The 18,281-nt window shown below is 44.3% G+C and overlaps 2 protein-coding genes across 4 annotated transcripts in view; both read right to left on the reverse strand.

The window, feature by feature from the left end:
* Positions 1–10,786, reverse strand: part of lig1 (ligase I, DNA, ATP-dependent) — a 36,405-nt gene extending 25,619 nt beyond the window's left edge. Inside the window, exons 1-9 of one of the 3 annotated variants that reach the window (XM_068734797.1) lie at positions 10,647–10,786; positions 9,885–9,953; positions 8,651–8,831; positions 6,013–6,217; positions 4,531–4,656; positions 3,173–3,580; positions 2,897–3,011; positions 843–929; positions 10–66 (exon numbers count right to left, since the gene is read on the reverse strand). In XM_068734797.1, the coding sequence (XP_068590898.1) occupies positions 10–66; positions 843–929; positions 2,897–3,011; positions 3,173–3,580; positions 4,531–4,656; positions 6,013–6,217; positions 8,651–8,831; positions 9,885–9,953; positions 10,647–10,663 (1,265 nt within the window). In that variant the 5' untranslated portion in view covers positions 10,664–10,786. Of the gene's footprint in view, positions 1–9; positions 67–842; positions 930–2,896; positions 3,012–3,172; positions 3,581–4,530; positions 4,657–6,012; positions 6,221–8,650; positions 8,832–9,884; positions 9,954–10,646 lie in introns of all 3 variants that reach the window. The other 2 variants (XM_068734796.1, XM_068734798.1) reach the window with 2 other exon arrangements.
* A 793-nt stretch (positions 10,787–11,579) lies between these two features.
* LOC137890645 (ETS domain-containing transcription factor ERF-like) lies at positions 11,580–17,824 on the reverse strand. The gene is made up of 5 exons (XM_068734813.1): positions 17,747–17,824; positions 15,372–15,603; positions 14,792–14,951; positions 13,933–14,011; positions 11,580–12,089 (listed from the first exon to the last, which is right to left on the reverse strand). Exons 1-5 carry the CDS (start codon positions 17,802–17,804, stop codon positions 11,776–11,778), a joined length of 843 nt encoding a protein of 280 aa, XP_068590914.1. The 5' UTR covers positions 17,805–17,824; the 3' UTR covers positions 11,580–11,775.
* Positions 17,825–18,281: the final 457 nt, after the last annotated feature.

Below are 18,281 nucleotides of genomic sequence, written 5' to 3' on the forward strand. Positions count from 1 at the left end.
AGCTCTTACCTGCCAGAGTCCTCTTCAATCTTCTCAAAGGTGCGAGCCACCGCCAAGTACGGCACTCTGGAGAGAGATGAGCAGGGAGTTAGCGGGGCGGAGCATTTCACGCACACTTGCCACACACCGCGTTTAACGGGCTCAGCTGTTGGGAGCGGCTCGCAATTAGTGCAACAGTAGAACGAGCTTTGATTGAGGGTTATCAAAACTCCATTAAAAGCAACAGCGGGGAGGACGAGGGTCAGAGATGCCACGGAGGGAAAATTGCGTTTACGATGTTCTGGGGGACAAACGGGAGAGTAGTTTTGAGAAGACAAGTCTCCAAAAAGAGACGTTTTCTGTAGATCTTTGCGGAGACGAACCATGACGTTTAACTGTAATCTGAGGCAGATATGAGACAACGTTTTAAAAGTGTGTGACCGACATGTAGCTTCAAAAGGAGAAACGCGTCACCGTACGCAGCAGCTGACCTGAGACGAAGCAGCTCGACTTGATGGAAAAAAAAAAAAAAAAAAGTCCATGATTCTTTTTTTTCCAATCACCAAAGTCAGAGCACTTCCCTGGCGTGAAAATGGAATTTCCTCAGAGTTCTTTAATGTCTGACTCTGGACAGTTGCCCAGAGTAAACCAGGCTGGTTTCCACCATGTCTGGCCTGACGCCTCGTTTCCTCACAGCCCCCCCCCCAACTCCAGCGGTTTACGCAACACACGCATCTCTTCGACTTCCCCAAATCAAAGCCCACGATATTGTAAACTATCAGAGCCGCCGGGAAACACATTCAAGACTTCGGGAACCCCGTTTGTGAGGCGAGTGGGCCGGGTAAGAACGGAGCTGGACTCACTTTTGGCCCCGCTTCCAGCAGGCGTGGTCCACAGGGTGGTAGCTGGCTCTGGACGGGTCGTAGTCCGTCTGTCCCGAGGTCGACTCGCTGAGGGAAGAACACAACGGAGGACATTAAGAAGAGTCACTGAAGCAGACTCGGATCTCTCTGTAGACAGAGAGTCACGCTCATAGCAATGAGACGCTCTGACATGTGAGGAGGGTCTGAAGAGAAAGCTTCAGTCATGTTATATTAAAAGAAAACACTGATTGGGACGGTAAAATAATGTTCGCTGCACTTCTTACAAGATGCGCTTCTGTTGCTCACACAAGGTGGAACAACACATCATTACCAGAAGAGGTACTGGAGCTGTGGACCGTCTTTAGTGCGTCGTTCCCATCACTCCTGTCCCCGTCGCACACGAGCCGGTGATGAAAAAATAAACAGGCGGATGAAAAATGCATTTCCTTCTCTTCAGGAGCTAAAAATAGTCGGTGGCTGGAATAGTTAACGTGACCTGAAAGTGACAAAAGCAGTAATGCGCCGCTTCTGCTGCTGCTGCTGCTGCTTTATTCAACAAAAGGAAGAAAGAAAGACTAAAGAATAATACCTGAGCTGAGGCTACACAGCCTTCAGCAGAAGTTATCAAAGAAATACGTGTGATCAGGGTTCAGAAGGCCTTCCCATGATCCTTAGTGCTGAGACACACCCCGATTCTAAATATTGACGCAAACTGGCAGGATTCAGCCCAGAACTTAAACCTGGAGAGGTTCACCTATTTTAAGAACCAGGCTGAATTTCCACCAGAATGGGCCGTGGGTTAACGAGGAGACACGACGTCCGATTGACCGTACGACCGTCCGCTCGTCACACGCCGTCCGTCTGCAGCGAGCTTCTAGTGATTCAAGTGTAACTTCAGTCCTGACTCAGACTGTGCTGTGGTTTAAATATAAATGAACGTCGCTGCAAAAACAGACAGACGACACTGTTCACATTCAGACACCTGACAGCTCTCTATAGCAGGGATATTATTAGGGTTGGGTACCGAAAACCGGTGGCAATATGGCACCTATACAACCGGTGCCCACCGGACCGAAACGCAACGCAGATTTCGCTGCTTCCTTTCGGTGCCAAGGCAAATATATCAAGTTTGAAGCTGTAGTTTGAAGCCAAGTGTTTTGTATTTCTTTATATTTATAGGATACTTCAAACAGTTCATATATTGTTCAATTTGAAGAAAACAAATTGCCTTGGCAATAAAAAAAAAAAACCTTTCTTTAATGTCGTCACTCGTCGTTTTGTGTGTTTGTTTTTTTTAAAGTATCGGTTCAGGCACCGTTTAGGCACCGGTATCGTTTTAAAAGTATCGTTTTAGCACCGGTATCGGAAAAAACCCAAACGATACCCATCCCTAGATATTATAGCAAAGTTAATCCTCCAAGAAAAACTAACATGAATACAAAATTTGCTCAAAACATGATTCCACCAATTTTTCCCTCTATTGGCAATGCAATGTAACATATCTTAAAGAAACAAATCTGAAACACAGATGTTCATCGTCTCCAAATGAGAGGACAAGTGCGGTCCAGCCCTGCATGGGTTCTGTACATGAACTGTGATCCATGTAACCAGCTGCTGTTTAGAGTCCGGAGTGAACGGTGCCGTCGAGCAACACGGATCTCTGCATTTCATCGCAGCCAAAAAAAAAAACAAAAAAAAAACGGGAATTACTTTTAAAAATATTCTTTGAAGAAACCAAACGCTGACATAACCTTTTACACCTTAACCCACAGGAAGACAAGAGATTTAGAATGCGCTGAGTAGACGGTATTGGACCGGCGCTGTAGAAAAGACCTTGAGCAGCTCATCTAGAGAGTCAGCGTGTTTGTAGCCACAGGGCGGGTATGAAGTGTGTGTGTGTGGAGATGAAACATCATGGCCGGTCATACACAGTACTCAGCTATGCATCGTGTCTGTTCATGTAGCTACGTACTTCTGACACATGATCCCTGGTCCTAACAGAAACAAATAAAGCTTGGTTGGCGAGATGTCGGTCCTGCTGCACTCGGCCTCACCCTTTGGCGTCTTTGGTCTCCTCCTCCTCCTCCTCCTCCTCCGAAGCCTTCCTCTCGCCGCTCGTCTTCTTCTCCCCTTCGCTCTTCTCCGTCTTCACCGCAGCTTTTCTCGGGGCTGTTGAATTGAGGAGAATGAAAAAGTGAAAAAGGTGAGGGAGGAGCAGGAGTCGGGGCAGAGAAATATTTTTGCTGTCTTTCCGAAACTGATAAAAGCACATTTACAGACAGTTTTTTTTTTTTTTGTGCAAGCACAGAGCTATGCAAATTGCTCCTCACCAAAGAAACTGCTGATGGGAGCTTTCTTGAGTGGCTCCTTATCTTTCTGCTCTTTTGGTTCTTTCTGCTTTTTCACCGTTTGACTTTTTGGGCTCTCTTCTTCCTCTGTCGTGTCCTTTTCAACCACCTCCTCCTCCTCCTCCTCCTCCTCCACCTTCTTCTTCTTCTTCTTGGCAGCGGCGGGCCTTTTCTCATCATCCGTCTTCTCCCTTGCTTCATTTCTCTTTTCCGCCCCCTCAGCTTTCTTTACTTTCCCATCAGAGCTCTTTCTCTTCACCCTCTCCTCTCCTCCCTTCTTCTTCTCCTCCTCCTCCTCCTCCACCTCTTCATCTGGGCTGTTAGCCTCGGTCACCGGCTTCTCAACACTTTCTTCCTTCGCTCCCTCCTCCATGGGTTCATCTGTGTTTCCTACACAGAGGGAGACAGAAAGAGAGTGGAGTCATTGAAGAGATAAATGCCAGCAGGTTTACTGAGGGGCCCGCCATGTTTGAAGACGGCTTTCAACATAACAGCCTTCTTCAATAAATGCCGCAGGTTGTATTTTTGAGGTTTCCATTTTCACCCGAGAGTCCGGTCAGAGAAAATGACTATTGACAAACCGAGCAGCAGCGAGTCTCGGCAGACAAAGCCGGGGTCATGAGACATGAAACTTTAATTTCCTCTTCCACAGGTTAAAGTGACGGCTGAATCCAACACTCACTTTTTGGTACTTAACCAGCCAATTCAAAAAAGAAAAAAGAAAAAGAAAAATGAGAGAGGCCGTTTCCCTGTCTGCTGTGCTTCTGCAGGTACACATGCTGCTTTAAAAAAACACAACCCACCAGGTTTAGAGGAGCTGACTGTGGCAAAAAGAAGTTGCAGCCTGATTTTGCACACTCATCACTTTCTGTAAATAAGACAAATCAGGCAAAGAGGCTTGATGTCAATGGGAGACTTATTCTGGAGCTAGAATTTTAAATTAAAAATAATTTTCACGGATTTTGTCACTCGTTTTGTTTTTATTTCTATTTGGAAATTAAAAAAAAAAATGCTTCCCTACACTGATCATCCCAGAAAGTCTCCCGCTAATTTTCCGCTCCTCTATCAGACCCGTGGAGGACCGCTCCTCTATCAGACCCGTGGAGGACCGCTCCTCTATCAGACCCGTGGAGGACCGCTCCTCTATCAGACCCGTGGAGGACCGCTCCTCTATCAGACCCGTGGAGGACCCGCGCTCCTCTATCAGACCCGTGGAGGACCCGCGCTCCTCTATCAGACCCGTGGAGGACCGCTCCTCTATCAGACCCGTGGAGGACCGCTCCTCTATCAGACCCGTGGAGGACCGCTCCTCTATCAGACCCGTGGAGGTGACGGCGTACCTGCGCTGCTCTCCTCCACGCGGGGTCGCTTGTTTTGCTGACCCGGCGCTTCCTCGGCCTCGTCTTTCTGGCTCTCGCTGCCGCTCTGGCCCTCGTCGAGCTTCCTCTTGGGGAACATCTTCCTCGCTGCACACGTCAGGGGCGGGGCCGTTAAATTAAAGAAAAAAAAGACAAAGAAATTGAGAGGCATCCCAACTGAAATCCTGCCGTGATCAAACAGGAGGAGTCTGTGGAGAGTCTGCTCTCTAACTGCAGATGTAGGGCAACGAAGAAAAAACAAAAAGAGAAAATCACCACAGATACGTACTTTGCTAATGAAAACACTAATTCCACCCTGAAAGATATTACGCAGCGCAGCAGCCTAGGGTTTCAGTGTAATTTCCTCTGTAATGTTATGCAGCAGTGGTGCTGGAGGGCAAATTTAGTTTTGGTTCCACATCAGCCTCTGTTTTGGTCCTTGTTAGGGTTCTAGCACAGGTAGCACTGCTGATGCCTTTTCCTTCTAGATATTATAATGACAACATTAACCCAGCGCATTAAGAATGCAATTTTGGGTCAAATTAGAGTCGCATTAATGCGATGGTGGCGCCGCTGCTCAAAGCAAAAAACACTGCAGTCAACAAACAGAAGAGAGAGAGAGAGAGAGAGAGAGAGAGAGAGAGAGAGAGAGAGAGAGAGAGAGAGAGAGAGAGAGAGAGAAAGAAAGAGAGAGAGAGAAAGAAAGAAAGAGAGAGAGAAAGAGGATGAAAAGAGAAGGAGCCGTCTTCCTGCTGCAAAGAGTAGGATGAAGGAGACAAAGTGAGGAAATAAAGACGGCGCTCCCCGAATGAAAACAAAGCTGCGATACTCGACATCTGTGCGGCTCTAAGTAGCTTAAGTATTCCATTCAAAGTCACACGTTTCTGGTGTGACATTAAAAGTACAAAACACCACTTAAAACCACTCGGGCATTCTGTTTTATGGTAACTGCAGACAGTAACACAAATTCACAGATAATGAACATGTATGAGCCCTCTGTTAAACGTACAGACGCCGCATAATGAGGACGTTTTCCTCAAAGTAATGATGGAGGCTTGAGGAGTGTGTTCCTGGTTCAGCAGATGAAATAAATGACAAATAATGCAACAGAGGAAGAGTCGGACCGTTCCAGAGAGACGGACCAGGAAACCAGAGGGAGCAGAGTGTATTTAGAGTTTGCTGGTGAGCAAACCTCTCATGCGTTCAGTTTGTGATGAATATCTTGTTGTTGTTGTTTCCCCCCCTCATTGTGAAATAATGAGTATTTGGAGACATTAGGCTCCTGCTAATAAGTCTAATCAAGTAAAATAGCCCGAGGCAGAAAAACTATCAATCGTGAGCTGGTGTCAAAGTTCCAAAATGCTGCAATTTTGTGAAAAAAAAAAAAAAAAAAGAAGTTAAAAAGCACAGATTTAGTGGTCGGACTAGAGAGAGAGAAGGGAGGAAATGTGATCAGATACTGACCCGTCTTGCGTCTGACGATCCCGGAGGGGGAGATGGAGTTCGGGGTCCCGGGTGAAGCAGAAGAGGCCGGGGTGGCGGGAGTCACAGGGGTGACGGGGGCCGGTGGAGGAGACAGAGGGGTGGCGGGGGCCGGTGGAGGAGACAGAGGGGTGGCGGGGGCCGGTGGAGGAGACAGAGGGGTGGGGACGGCCTTAAAGACGCCGTCCTTCTGAAAGAGAGGAGCAGCGTTAGTTTTGGCGATCATTGTGACGAGAGGCTGGAGCGGACAGAGTTACTGCTTTCTTTTATCTAAATCACATCAACATCTTGATTATTTGCATCTGCGGCCGACATCGGAATCCCAGGAACGGACAATAACAGTTGTCCAGCTGTCCAAAACATTATGATCTGGATCGCTGTGGACCGTTTGTATCACCCATGTGGCTTTGCGCGAGTATTCACTTTTTAAATTGGTTGTAAACGGGTAAAAAACAGAAGAAGAATCATTGGATTATCAAACAATGGCCTGTCAACACGGAGCAGCTGAAGGCAGAAATCGATGAAGTGTCTCAGTAAGCGTAAAAAGACGTACTGCAGACCCTGGATGACACACACACCTCCGCCAGTGAGGAAACTAGTATGTTGTTCAACGGAGCGCGGCGCTCAGAGGGCCGAGGAGAGCTGCTGAACGTCAGTGTTGAGGACCACCCAACGCCTCCAAAGTCCCAATTAATCATCGCTGTGGGGTTGTTCTGGCATGAACTAAAATCTGCACAACCCCATATAAACCATCAATAACTATGCAGTGTGTGTGTGTGTGGGTGGGTGGGTGGGTGGGGGTAATCGTACATGTAGCGTGTGCTTAACTCCTTAGCCTCGCTGATGAGGATGAAGGTCACAGGCACAAACGTGTTGCCAGGTCTCACATTAAAGTTCTTTATAGTGATTCTCAACCAGGGGTCCTTTCTCCATCGGGGGGGGGGGGGGGGGGGGGGGGGGGTTCTTCTACAGTACATCAGGGGGGTCCTTCTGCATGGGGTACTTCTACATCGGGGGGGTCCTTCTCCATCGGGGGGTACTTTTCTATTGGGTGTCCTTCTACAGTACATCGGGGGGTCCTTCTATTCTCCATCGGGGGGTACTTCTCCATTGGGGGGTCCTTCTATTCTACATCGGGGGGTACTTCTACATCAGGGGGTCCTTCTATTCTACATCGGGGGGTACTTCTCCATTGGGGGGTCCTTCTATTCTACATCGGGGGGTACTTCTATTCTACATCGGGGGGTACTTCTACATCAGGGGGTCCTTCTATTCTACATCAGGGGGTACTTCTCCATCGGGGGGTCCTTCTATTCTACATCGGGGGGTACTTCTATTCTACATCGGGGGGTACTTCTCCATCGGGGGGTCCTTCTATTCTACATCGGGGGGTACTTCTACATCAGGGGGTCCTTCTATTCTACATCGGGGGGGTACTTCTACATCAGGGGGTCCTTCTATTCTCCATCGGGGGGTACTTCTACATCAGGGGGTCCTTCTATTCTCCATCGGGGGGTACTTCTACATCAGGGGGTCCTTCTATTCTCCATCGGGGGTCCTTCTCCATCGGAAGGGCCCCCCTCCATCGGGGGGTCCTTCTCCACGGTGGAGGAGAATGCCGTGTGAAATATGGTGTAAATGTCAGACCAGAGTATCCAGAGTCTACATCCGGTGAGTCAGGCTGAGGTTCGACAGAATAAAAAGGTTGGAGGAAAAACCGGAGTTGTGTCAAATGTTTCCTTTCTCCATCAACCTCGACAACGAGCAAAGTAGAGCCAGAAATCCGGACTCTAAAGTCAGGATTTCACCCGTTAGATACGTTGGTTCCATTCTCTCTGCTTGGATCTGAAAGCTTGACATCGGGTCTTCTAAGTCTCCTCTAGTCCTAGTGTGTGAGGCCTTTAGTTTTACATCTCAGAGACCATCAATTTAACAAAAAACAAAAGATCAATCACCAGCAAAAACACTCATTAGCTGCCGCCCTACAATTATCTCTGTGGCCATCAGCACGTGTATTATCAGCCCCTTGTCACAACAAACAATCAATGATTGCAGCCATATGAAAGTGAGGTGAGGAGGGTCACGCTGCCATCGCCACCAATGAATAACTGTTGACACATTACAGAGAGAAGGAACCAACGGGGCCGTTAAGAGAAGTGTTCATCAAACAACAGGTGGTCGAGCGGCAGCCAAAGCCGATAATCAGCTCTTTCTTCTCATTATGCGGCTTATTGACGAAAAGGCATTCACCGTGGTGATTCACCGTACAATTACCGTCTTTGTGCACCGGCGCTTCGGCCACCGCCGAATAAACAACAAACACCGAAACGCCTACAGGAGCTCTGACAGTCATTACGTTCCGCTTGTGTGGGTTTAGAACTTTCGACGAGTTCCACGCTGTTACAAAGCACAAGGAAGGAGTCCGGTAGCGTTGTTTTTAAAAATCACCTTTGAGAATTATATCAGACTTCCTTTTAGAAATATTTGTTTTGTTCGTTCCCACAATGACGTCAAACTGTCAATTCGCTTTTTTGCACAAACGTCAAAAATAAATCCAGTTCATGTGTTGAACGTTGCGATTACAAATAAACTGAATTAGGACGACTGAAGTGTCTTTTACCTTTTCTTTTTTATCCACAGCTTCTTTGTCTCCTTGTCCCTTGGCGCCGGCTTGCTCTTTAACGACCGGCTCCTCGTCATCGTCGCTGTCCAGGATCTGTCGGCTGCGTTTGGAAACCTTCTTGACGGGCGAGTCCGCCTCCCGGACGCCGTTCTGCACCTTGAGAGGGCTTTTGGCGGGTCTGGAGACGAGCACAGAGAGACACGGTGAAAATTGAAATAAATAAAAGCCATGAGCCTCATTCATGCGGCACCTTTACAAAAGCACAGTCTCAGCATTAAGTATTCTAGACGGGATAATACAACCGAGACGTATAAAATCAAGGCGAGCGTTGTAAAAGAGAGGTCAAAGCAATGATGAAAGGATCTTTACATGAAGACAAGAGCGTTAAAGAGGCTTTTCAGACACTCTGAAGATGAGACCGTGGAGATAATGAACACTATCATCAAAGCTCAGAGATGAGAAACACAAGTTATCGTCTCTTTTGATAACACAAAGTTTTATTCATAATTCAGAGTGATTCAAAGATAATTGCCCATATTCAAGCTGTCAGAGTTTCAACACGACGCACCATGTTTACTGATGCCTGAGGTAATGTTCTCCCCACATGCAGGTACTTTTAAGTAGCGTTCACCGCCATAGACGCCATTCATTTGTAAGGATTCCGTTACTCAACAGTATTGTTGTTTGTATTTTTATTTGTTGTTGAATAAGAAGCATTTTCAAAAAGGTTTTGTGTTGTTGTTTTTTTTATGCATGATTGTTTCACCGAGGGGTTCGAAAAACAAACAAAACGAATATCTAAGTACCAAAACAGAAAACCTACCGAATGCACGTAGTTATATACAAATATTTAAAAACTCAGGTACAGCCCTACTGTTGTATGTGACGTTTCTGTATTAATATTAGTGCTGCATTAATGTTACATTTTACTGCTGAAATGTAAAGTTGTGCTGATTTTAACTCCTTTTTATTCTCTTTGGGTTGTTAAACTGTAATCTAAAAGTAACTAAAGCTATAAACGTATGAAAGTCATGCAGTAAAAAGAACAATATTTGTCTGTGAGATGTAGCGGAGGTATAAAGTTACATTAAATAGAAATACATCAAGTGAAGTCCCTCAAACTTCTGCTTCGTTCCTCTGAACTTCTGTTACATCTCTCTATCAGACGTAGTAAACAAACAATAAACAAACAATAAACTCCCATTCTGTGTGATTAAAAACAACATCTTACTTCTTCACAGGTTCATCTGTGGCTTTCTTCTGAATCTCTTTGTCTTTGCACTTGGGCTGAAAGAAGGATCTGATGTGTGAGGAGGAGGAAGAGGAACATGATTAGAGTTAAATAAAATGGAGTCACACAGTCATTAAAACAATATATATATATCTATATATAGATATATCTATATCTATATCTATATATATAGATATAGATATATATATATATCTATATCTATATATATGCATTTGCTAAAGACAGTTGGTGTAACTTAGGTTAGAGGGCTGCTAGTTACACGGTTAACGTTGGTTAAGGAATCAACGTTAAGTGCGTAATTAACGTCAGCTAACGAATCAACGTTAAGTGCGTAGTTCATTGCGTAAGTTAGCTAGCTTCATGTAACGTTAGCTAATGTTATGGTGCTTCCATAACGTAACGAATAAGCTAACGGTTGTGGTTTACCGTTAGCTCACGCGCTACGTTTTAACGTGTTTTGACGAGGGTTTGGCGTGTGCAAAACGTGACGTGTCTTACCCAAAAACAGACGTTACAGACTAGTTTATGCTAATGCTAACTTACAGGCAGTGCAGTTAAAACTCAGCTAACGTTACACTCATTTAGGCACTTTGACCGTAACTAATTATCATACTACACGTAACTAGCTAACGTTAGTAGGTTATTTATCGCTAACACAGAGTCAAACAGTCTCCAAACTATCGCTAATACTCAATAATAAGATAAATATAAACCGTTCCTAGCTCTAAACTTTAGACTTACGCGATGCTCCGCTGCATGTTGTCGTTAAACTCTTCCCTCAGATATTATTAATAACGTTATTACTTAAAACACAGCACAGGATCCAACATCCACCACACAAATACACAAACTCCCGCGCTGCAGAATGACGCCAACAAAAAAAGTACTCAGAATATTCGGCGCCAAAATGAAATCTTAACCAAAGATCGTCAAGAGAAGAAGAGCTATTACGCGGTTGATAAAATGTGGTCTGTTTGTAAAAGTTAAGATAAAGTACACATGAAAAACAGGGTTAAATACAGTACAACGTTATTATTCAAGAATACAGGAAGGAAGTTCATTATATTCGTTTTTTATTTGATACAGTTTGCAACATTAAAATATAACATACGGTTGTATGTTCACCACCATAGATTAGCATGTGTGTCTCTTTAAATACAATTGAAAAAACAAATTTAACAAAAAGAAAATTAATCAAATGAACATGGTTCCCTTAAAGTAATAAAACATGGAGAATATAATAAGATATAAAGATGTTTGATGTGTATCTTGCAGTTTTTTCCAGCATTCTTATTTGGATTTAGTGTTCCCGGAAAATATCCACAGAGTGACACATCTTACTTTCTGAGACATCTCTGCTCTGACTCTCTCCCGGGAGAAAACCAAAGTTTGTGGGGTGCCAAAAGACGCTACTGCCCCCTGCTGTGTCGGGGTGGTACCTGCAGACACCGCTGGCTGGTCCTGATGCTGCAAAAGAAGACATGAAAGCTCCTTTCATGAAAATGTCACATCGTCTGTTTGAATGCATCATTGATGCGGCTCCTATTACTTTTAGTGGAGTCAGAGGGAGAATGCAAGAAAAACTGCTGAATAATTTAAGTTAAGTGTACTGTTTTATTTACTCAAACGCACAGGCCATGTTGTTAATTGTTTACAAGTGCAATTCCCCGACTGTGGCTTGAAGTGCTGACAGAAGATAAAGTAGCTTCCTCAGTATTTCTATGAAAAACAAAAACACACACATCATGGCCTAACTCAATAAATAAAATGAAGCACAAACTAAAGTACAATGAGCTAAAAACACACAAAAGAGGCATGTATTTGAGAGATTTGAGGAGGCAAAGCAGTCCATCTTGTTTGTTCCTCTTCCTCACTCTCTTTCCCCCGTCTGTGCAAAATCCCTCGCTTTCCTCTCCTCTTCTTGTATTTCAGTCTGTTTCACTCCCCCAAACAGGTTTCGACTGATGTGGTTCAGATCCCACCCCGCGGGGCTCTTGTGTGGCCAGCCGCTGGCGCTCACGTGGAGGGCCAAGGGGACGGGTGGGAGGACGCAGTCCCCCAGGTAGGCCCCCTGACGGGCAGGGCCGGAGATGAAGGGGAAGTGGCCGTGGAGAGCCTGGGGCGTCGGGAGGGGCTTAGGGAGGCAACACGGGAGCAAGAAGGGGTGAGGCACAGGGAGGACCGCTGTGAGGAAACAGAGAGAGAGAGAGAGAGAGAGAGAGAGAGAGAGGAGAGAGAGAGAGAGAGAGAGAGAGAGAGACATCAATCAGAGTCCAAAAGAATCTGTCGTCACGTGTTTCACGTGAGAAAAAGAACCAACCAAGAGCCCCGACACGTATTAATTCATCAACGTTCAAAACATTCATTAAACAAATCTGTTTTCCAGAATGAAGTGGAAGCATTAAACGGGGCCTTAAATCACGCCGATGTCATTCACTGCTAAATTAAAACGGCCTTTTTCACCTTGTTAGCCGACGCTGCGCAGTATAACTTACACATTTGACATTTTTATGGCAAAAGTTGTGAAAGAAAAAATAAAGAAAAATAAAGTGTGAAAGCTCATTCTTGACCTCGGTAAAAAAGAAAAGCTTAACTCATAGTTCACTTACTCAGGAGCTTCAGACGTCTTCACAGCAACTGAACAAACTCAGAGGAAGACTGTGAAATACGGTTGAAAGCACAAGTAAGGGGACTTTGAGTTCAGATGTTTTTGTCAAAGAAAATCTAATTTGATGTTTTTTTTAATATTGAAATTGTGTTGCTTTTATTTCTTTTAAAGCTGCACATTTGACGTAGCTAATTGATGGTACTTCAAACATAAACAATACACCTGCAGTACTACAGTGTTCAAGGCATCGACTCCCTGAAGACACCACAGTTACACCCCGGATGCTTTATTCATTTTGAAAAACCCAATATTTGTCTTCGAGGACAAGACTGAACAGCATCTCGTTTCACCTTGAAAAATAAGAAAAATAAAATCCACCAGTGAGCCACGGGAGAAAAAGCAATTTCCTTGTGACTGGAACTACGAGAAACATCAGGACTTCCGCAGCACATTTAAGAGTGAATCATGTGACGTCCAGCTGAGAGCGAGGAGGATGGGAAAGTGATATATTTCAAAGGCAAAGCTACATGAAAAGCGTTCTGATATCCGGTTAATACTGCAGGTTCTGCTGACTACTCAACAAAGAGGTCTGAAGGATCGGATGGGTCCTAACTACTGTCTGTGTGTCTTCTTCCATTGTCGTCCAAAACAACCTCAGAGACACATCAGTGAGACCGAGGGACTCGATCCTGCTGCTGTAAATACTCACTACAGCCTCCAAATGTGTATCAATCCACAGCTGAAAATAGTCCCCAGCAAAAACTACTCTGTGTTTGCTAAAAAAAAACTACAGTGGCCAGCTTGTATTTATGAACAGATCCCATTGTTTCCTCAGATTGTATCACTTTGAGTTTTATCTTTTGCTTTGTAAAGCAATGTGCAATCACTGGTTTAAATATACAAATACATACACTGTTATCATTATTAATAGTAGTAGTTGTAGTAGAAACTGAATCTTGTCAATATAATCTAGTTTTCCAGTTTTATTTGTGTTACTTTTATATACTCTGTTATATATATATATATATATATATATATATATATATATATATATATATATATATATATATATATATTATATGTTCTGTGTGTATAGCGTTAAGGGGACTAAAACTGCACTTCTTGTGCCATCCTGTATCCTATCATGACGATGAAGCTGAACCTTATGACCTATATTTAAGGCGTATGTCTTCAGTAGGAACCAACGGGCTTCCAGAGCCACAGAACCGGGCCGACACATTGCTGGTTTCTGTGCGTTCGTGATCCACATTCTGTTGTTCTGTTTGCCTTCAGCCTTCAGGCGGAATGAACTCGGGGGACAATAAAAACAGAAGGAACGCCTTTTGCCACTTGTCGCCGACTCGCTGCGAGACGCTCCCGCTGCGCAGGCGGGATCTGGTCGACGGGTGCGTTTCTTACCTCCGCCTGCTCCTCCACGCGGAGGAAGACCGCTCTCGGCGGGGGGGAGGTGGAAGGGGAGGGGGCCGCTCTGCGCCAGCTGCAAGAGACGGACGGACGGAGGATGAGATGGAGGGATGGTTGAAATGGGAACGTGGATCTTTCCAACGCAACATTTGCCCGATACGGTGTGCGCAGAACATTAGGAACACCGGGGAGCTGTTTCCCACTTATTAAATATACAGCAGATCACAGCTGATGCAGCTGAGAGGAGCTCGAGACGTTAAACGAGCACTTCAGATGATTAAAACATTAATAAACTTAATAGCAGGAAGGCGTTACTGATGTTTTGCACACTGGTGGCCTCATTTAAAAAAAAAAAAAAAAAAAAAAAAACTTGATTACAATGCATGATATTAAGACTTTTATTCACAAAAGCTAAATCTTTAAATAGACAGCACTTCTCTACTTTAATTATAAATGGCGGTGCTTTCTAAAGGAAGCTGACCTGCCTGTGAACATGATATGACTTGAACACAATGACTCCTCTCCACAGCTGGAAACTCAATGATAGAGTTTCACAAATCATTCCTATTTAAGTCAGCCAGTTTTATATTCAATTATAAAGTTGAAGTAATTGTTTCTATCAAAGTCGGCCCGTTTTAATTGAATAATTACTTTAAGTGTTTTTTGGGAGCTAAACTCTTCTTAAAGGACTAGACCCGTGTTTTCAGACTTCTTTCGTGATGAGGAATAGAACTACAGGTATCTCCTACAGACAATGTATCAATAATCTTATTATTAATCCTTTTATACAAAACATAATACATCGGTGGAGTCCTTTAAGTTGTGACATGAGATGTAAAGATGTGGCGATGACCTGATGGCTGGGTGGTACTGGTGGAGGTGGAGGTGGTGGAGGAGGTGGAGGAGGAGGTGGGTATCCTGGATAGTTGACCAGGATCAGTTTGCTGAAGTTGAACTTGTAGGTGAATCTCTTCCCTTTGGTCTTGTGGAGGATGCGTTTGTTGTAGTAGTATCTGGAAGTAAAATGTTTCCTGTGTCAGACTACACTGGTTCAACTGGATGTGTGTGTGTGTGTGTGTGTGTGTGTGTGTGTGTGTGTGTGTGTGTGTGTGTGTGTGTGTGTGTGTGTGTGCGTTCATGCCAGGCTGTAAGTGTGTATGGTATGCCCTCATAGGGCACTTTAGATAGAAGTGCTTCCCAAATGGCATGTGTAACGTCTGTGTGCATTTTGAATTTTAAATTTGACAACATATGTTGGCGAGGAGAACGTTTTATTTCCAGCATCAGCCTGAGGGAGAAGCTGCACTGAGAGGGAGGATTACACACAGTTAAAGACCTCTGTGTGTGTGTGTGTGTGTGTGTGTGTGTGTGTGTGTGTGTGTGTGTGTGTGCGTGTGCGTGCGTGCGTGCGTGTGTGCGTTCTCTTCCGTCACCTCAGCGCCCGGCTGAGCTTGTCGTAGTTCATGTGCGGTTTGCCCTTCCTCTCCCCCCACAGCCTGGCCAGCCTCTCGGGGTCCCGGATGACGAACTCGCCCCACTCCCCTCCCCAGCCGATGGCCCCGCCCTCGCCCCGCCCCAGCAGCTCCAGCAGGAAGTGCCACAGCTGGACCTGTCTGGAGCCGGGCGACCAGGCTGGTTTGTAGGCCCAGTCTGGGAAGAGCACTGCTGGAGAAAGACAGGAGGAGGTGCATGTACTGAGCAGACTAAATCCAACATGGTAAAGGTGCTACATTTGATTTCCAGCGCGTTAATATAGTGAGAATCAAACTGAGAACTTGGGATACGAGCCCCTACACCACCAGCCCCCCCCCCCCCCCCCGTGTTACAGCGTCTTCAAAATGACAAGAGCTGCTACACCCAATCAAAAAGCTCCTCACACAACTGTGTCCAGATGTCATCATCCCAGATCAGATGAGATTCCTGCGCGCATATTCAACTTTGATAGTTTGTTTGTTCACTTGTTAATTCGTTTGTACGACAATGTGTCACAAATGATGAGTAGTTTGATGTTGACAAAACATGAGGAAATGAAAGATTTCACCACTCAAGAACTGGAAGTCATGCAAAACTTTATCTGAGGACGTGATAAAGAGCACGTCTAATTATTTCTGTCAGCGCAAACATCAATTACAAGCTCATTATATTCACAACAGTATTATTTGTTAATTTAGGTTTATTTTTTCTGTAAATTCTTCATTTAGACAGGACATTTATATATAAAGGTTTATGGAGCGGAAGAACCTCACATCCTCCTTCATCAGTTCAGCTCATTAAACAAACCTGGAATTTGACCTGAAATCTTATATATCTCACGTCTTTATGATCAATAATTTTTGGGAAATTCAGTGTGAGTCAAGACTTGGTGCTTAACAACATTGGTTAGCTCCGTGCTAGAATCAGTGGTGGGATGTAACTAAGTGCATTTAGCACTTAAATTTGAGTTTTGCCATTTTATGCAACTTCATACTTCCGCTCCATTACATCCCAGAGACTAATATTGTCCGTGACAGCTTTAGTTACTTGTCGTATTACAGTTTTTCATCCACTTCCTGTCCAGTGAAACACACGTATTGATGATGTGTTGATTTTGAATGTTTGTGATAAACTGAAAGATGAAGTGTTGAGAATATTCGCCTCCTTTAATAAAGCAGACGTATCATCCTCATTTCTTCTCATACTCTTTATTTTTCTCATACTGTATTCAACTGCATTCAACATTGCGTTGCTGTGCAACAGCTTGGGTACATGTTTACTTCCTGTCAGCTGTCGTCATTGACCTACATAACATGCTAGTACCGTAAACGGAACGAGAAGTTTTATAGTTCGTCCAGAAACCTGAGTGTGAAACCAAAAAGTACGCAACTTGCATATATTTCTGGTGGAATATTACAGCTTGCAAACACCGGACACTACGCAACATGAATATCCCACAATGCAATGCGGCACTGACGTTCATAACAGACGATGGCGGACGGCTCTGTGACGTCAGTAATGCTTCTAAATAACTTCGATCGGCGTAATGTTTTTGTTTTAAGCCCATATAATCATATAGTTTGGTCACGTGAGGTTGGCACAGGAAGTGATGAAATAATAATACATACTGAGTGTTCACTCAAAAGCATGTTGAACGACACCACACACACACACACACACTGAGTATGTAGAGCATAGTACGTAAACACAGCACGAGGCCCAAATCTGAGAAACGAACAGAAATCCTGACGCCTCGTTTCTGACGGGCTGTGTGTATTTCTCTATGAATGGAGTGTCTTGATACTTTCTCAGTATTGATTTGGCACTAACACCTGCTTTATAATAATAATAATTAAAAAAATACATGAAAATCAGTTTTTACATACGGGACCTTTAAGCGAAATAAACCTCGTGAAAAGTTGACTTTTTAGAGATACGCGGTGCTCACAGGACGGCGACACTACAAACATATGATGATCTTATAAAATATAATGCATTGCTTTTAATTAAACTGCCCAACAGTGAATAAAGGAGTTCAAGTTAGCACCACCATAAACATCTACAGCAGTAAAATGCGACATTAATGCGGCGGTTATGTCCACTCTGGTCCTCCGTAGTGGACGCCACATCAAAGTTAAGAAAAGTTCGCCAAGGAAGTTAAACTTTTATACGTTTTCATCACGCCGCTGTGCTCCAGACCGATGCGCACTGAAAAGAATGAACACGTAACGACTCTTACATAAATATGAAAGATCTGCCCGGCGCGCGAACCACAAACCCGCGCAAACCCACGCACGTAAATCAGCGAGACGAAGGAGCACGAGCGCACACTTACTTCTACTCCAGTAGGGCGATGAAAGGTGTCCCGCTGAAGAGCTGCAGCTGCACTGCATCTACAAAACACGCCACAAAAGCATCTTCATCATCATCATCATCATCATCATCAGAGAGAGAGAGAGAGGGGGAAAAAAAGCATAATAGAAATATGAATTGGCTGCCATGTGGTGTTAAATTAGCCTTCACAACAAAGCAGAGATGTAACTGATTACAGCAACCTCTGCACTTCATATCACTTACGAAAGTAAATCATCTTCACGCATATTAGTTTAGTGACAAATAGGACGAGAACAAAGTCTCCAGCTCTTCAGACTCCATATAGCACAATATCAACATTATTAATAACACAGATAGGGTTTATAGATCTCTGTCAGTTCATAATGTGCTTGAAATTACATTTAATTTAACAGCTGATTTGTGATTAAAGCTCATCAGACTCTTTGGCAGTAACGTAAATGTGTGGAAGAAAGCATCTCTTTCCCTGCAGACAGTGTTTTCTATATATTTTGACCCATAAACACACACACACACAC

Source organism: Cebidichthys violaceus, unplaced genomic scaffold (genome assembly GCF_023349555.1).
Source record: "Cebidichthys violaceus isolate CVI_PGR_0920_01 unplaced genomic scaffold, fCebVio1.0.p SCAF_67, whole genome shotgun sequence".
NCBI classification, from domain to species: domain Eukaryota; kingdom Metazoa; phylum Chordata; class Actinopteri; order Perciformes; family Stichaeidae; genus Cebidichthys; species Cebidichthys violaceus.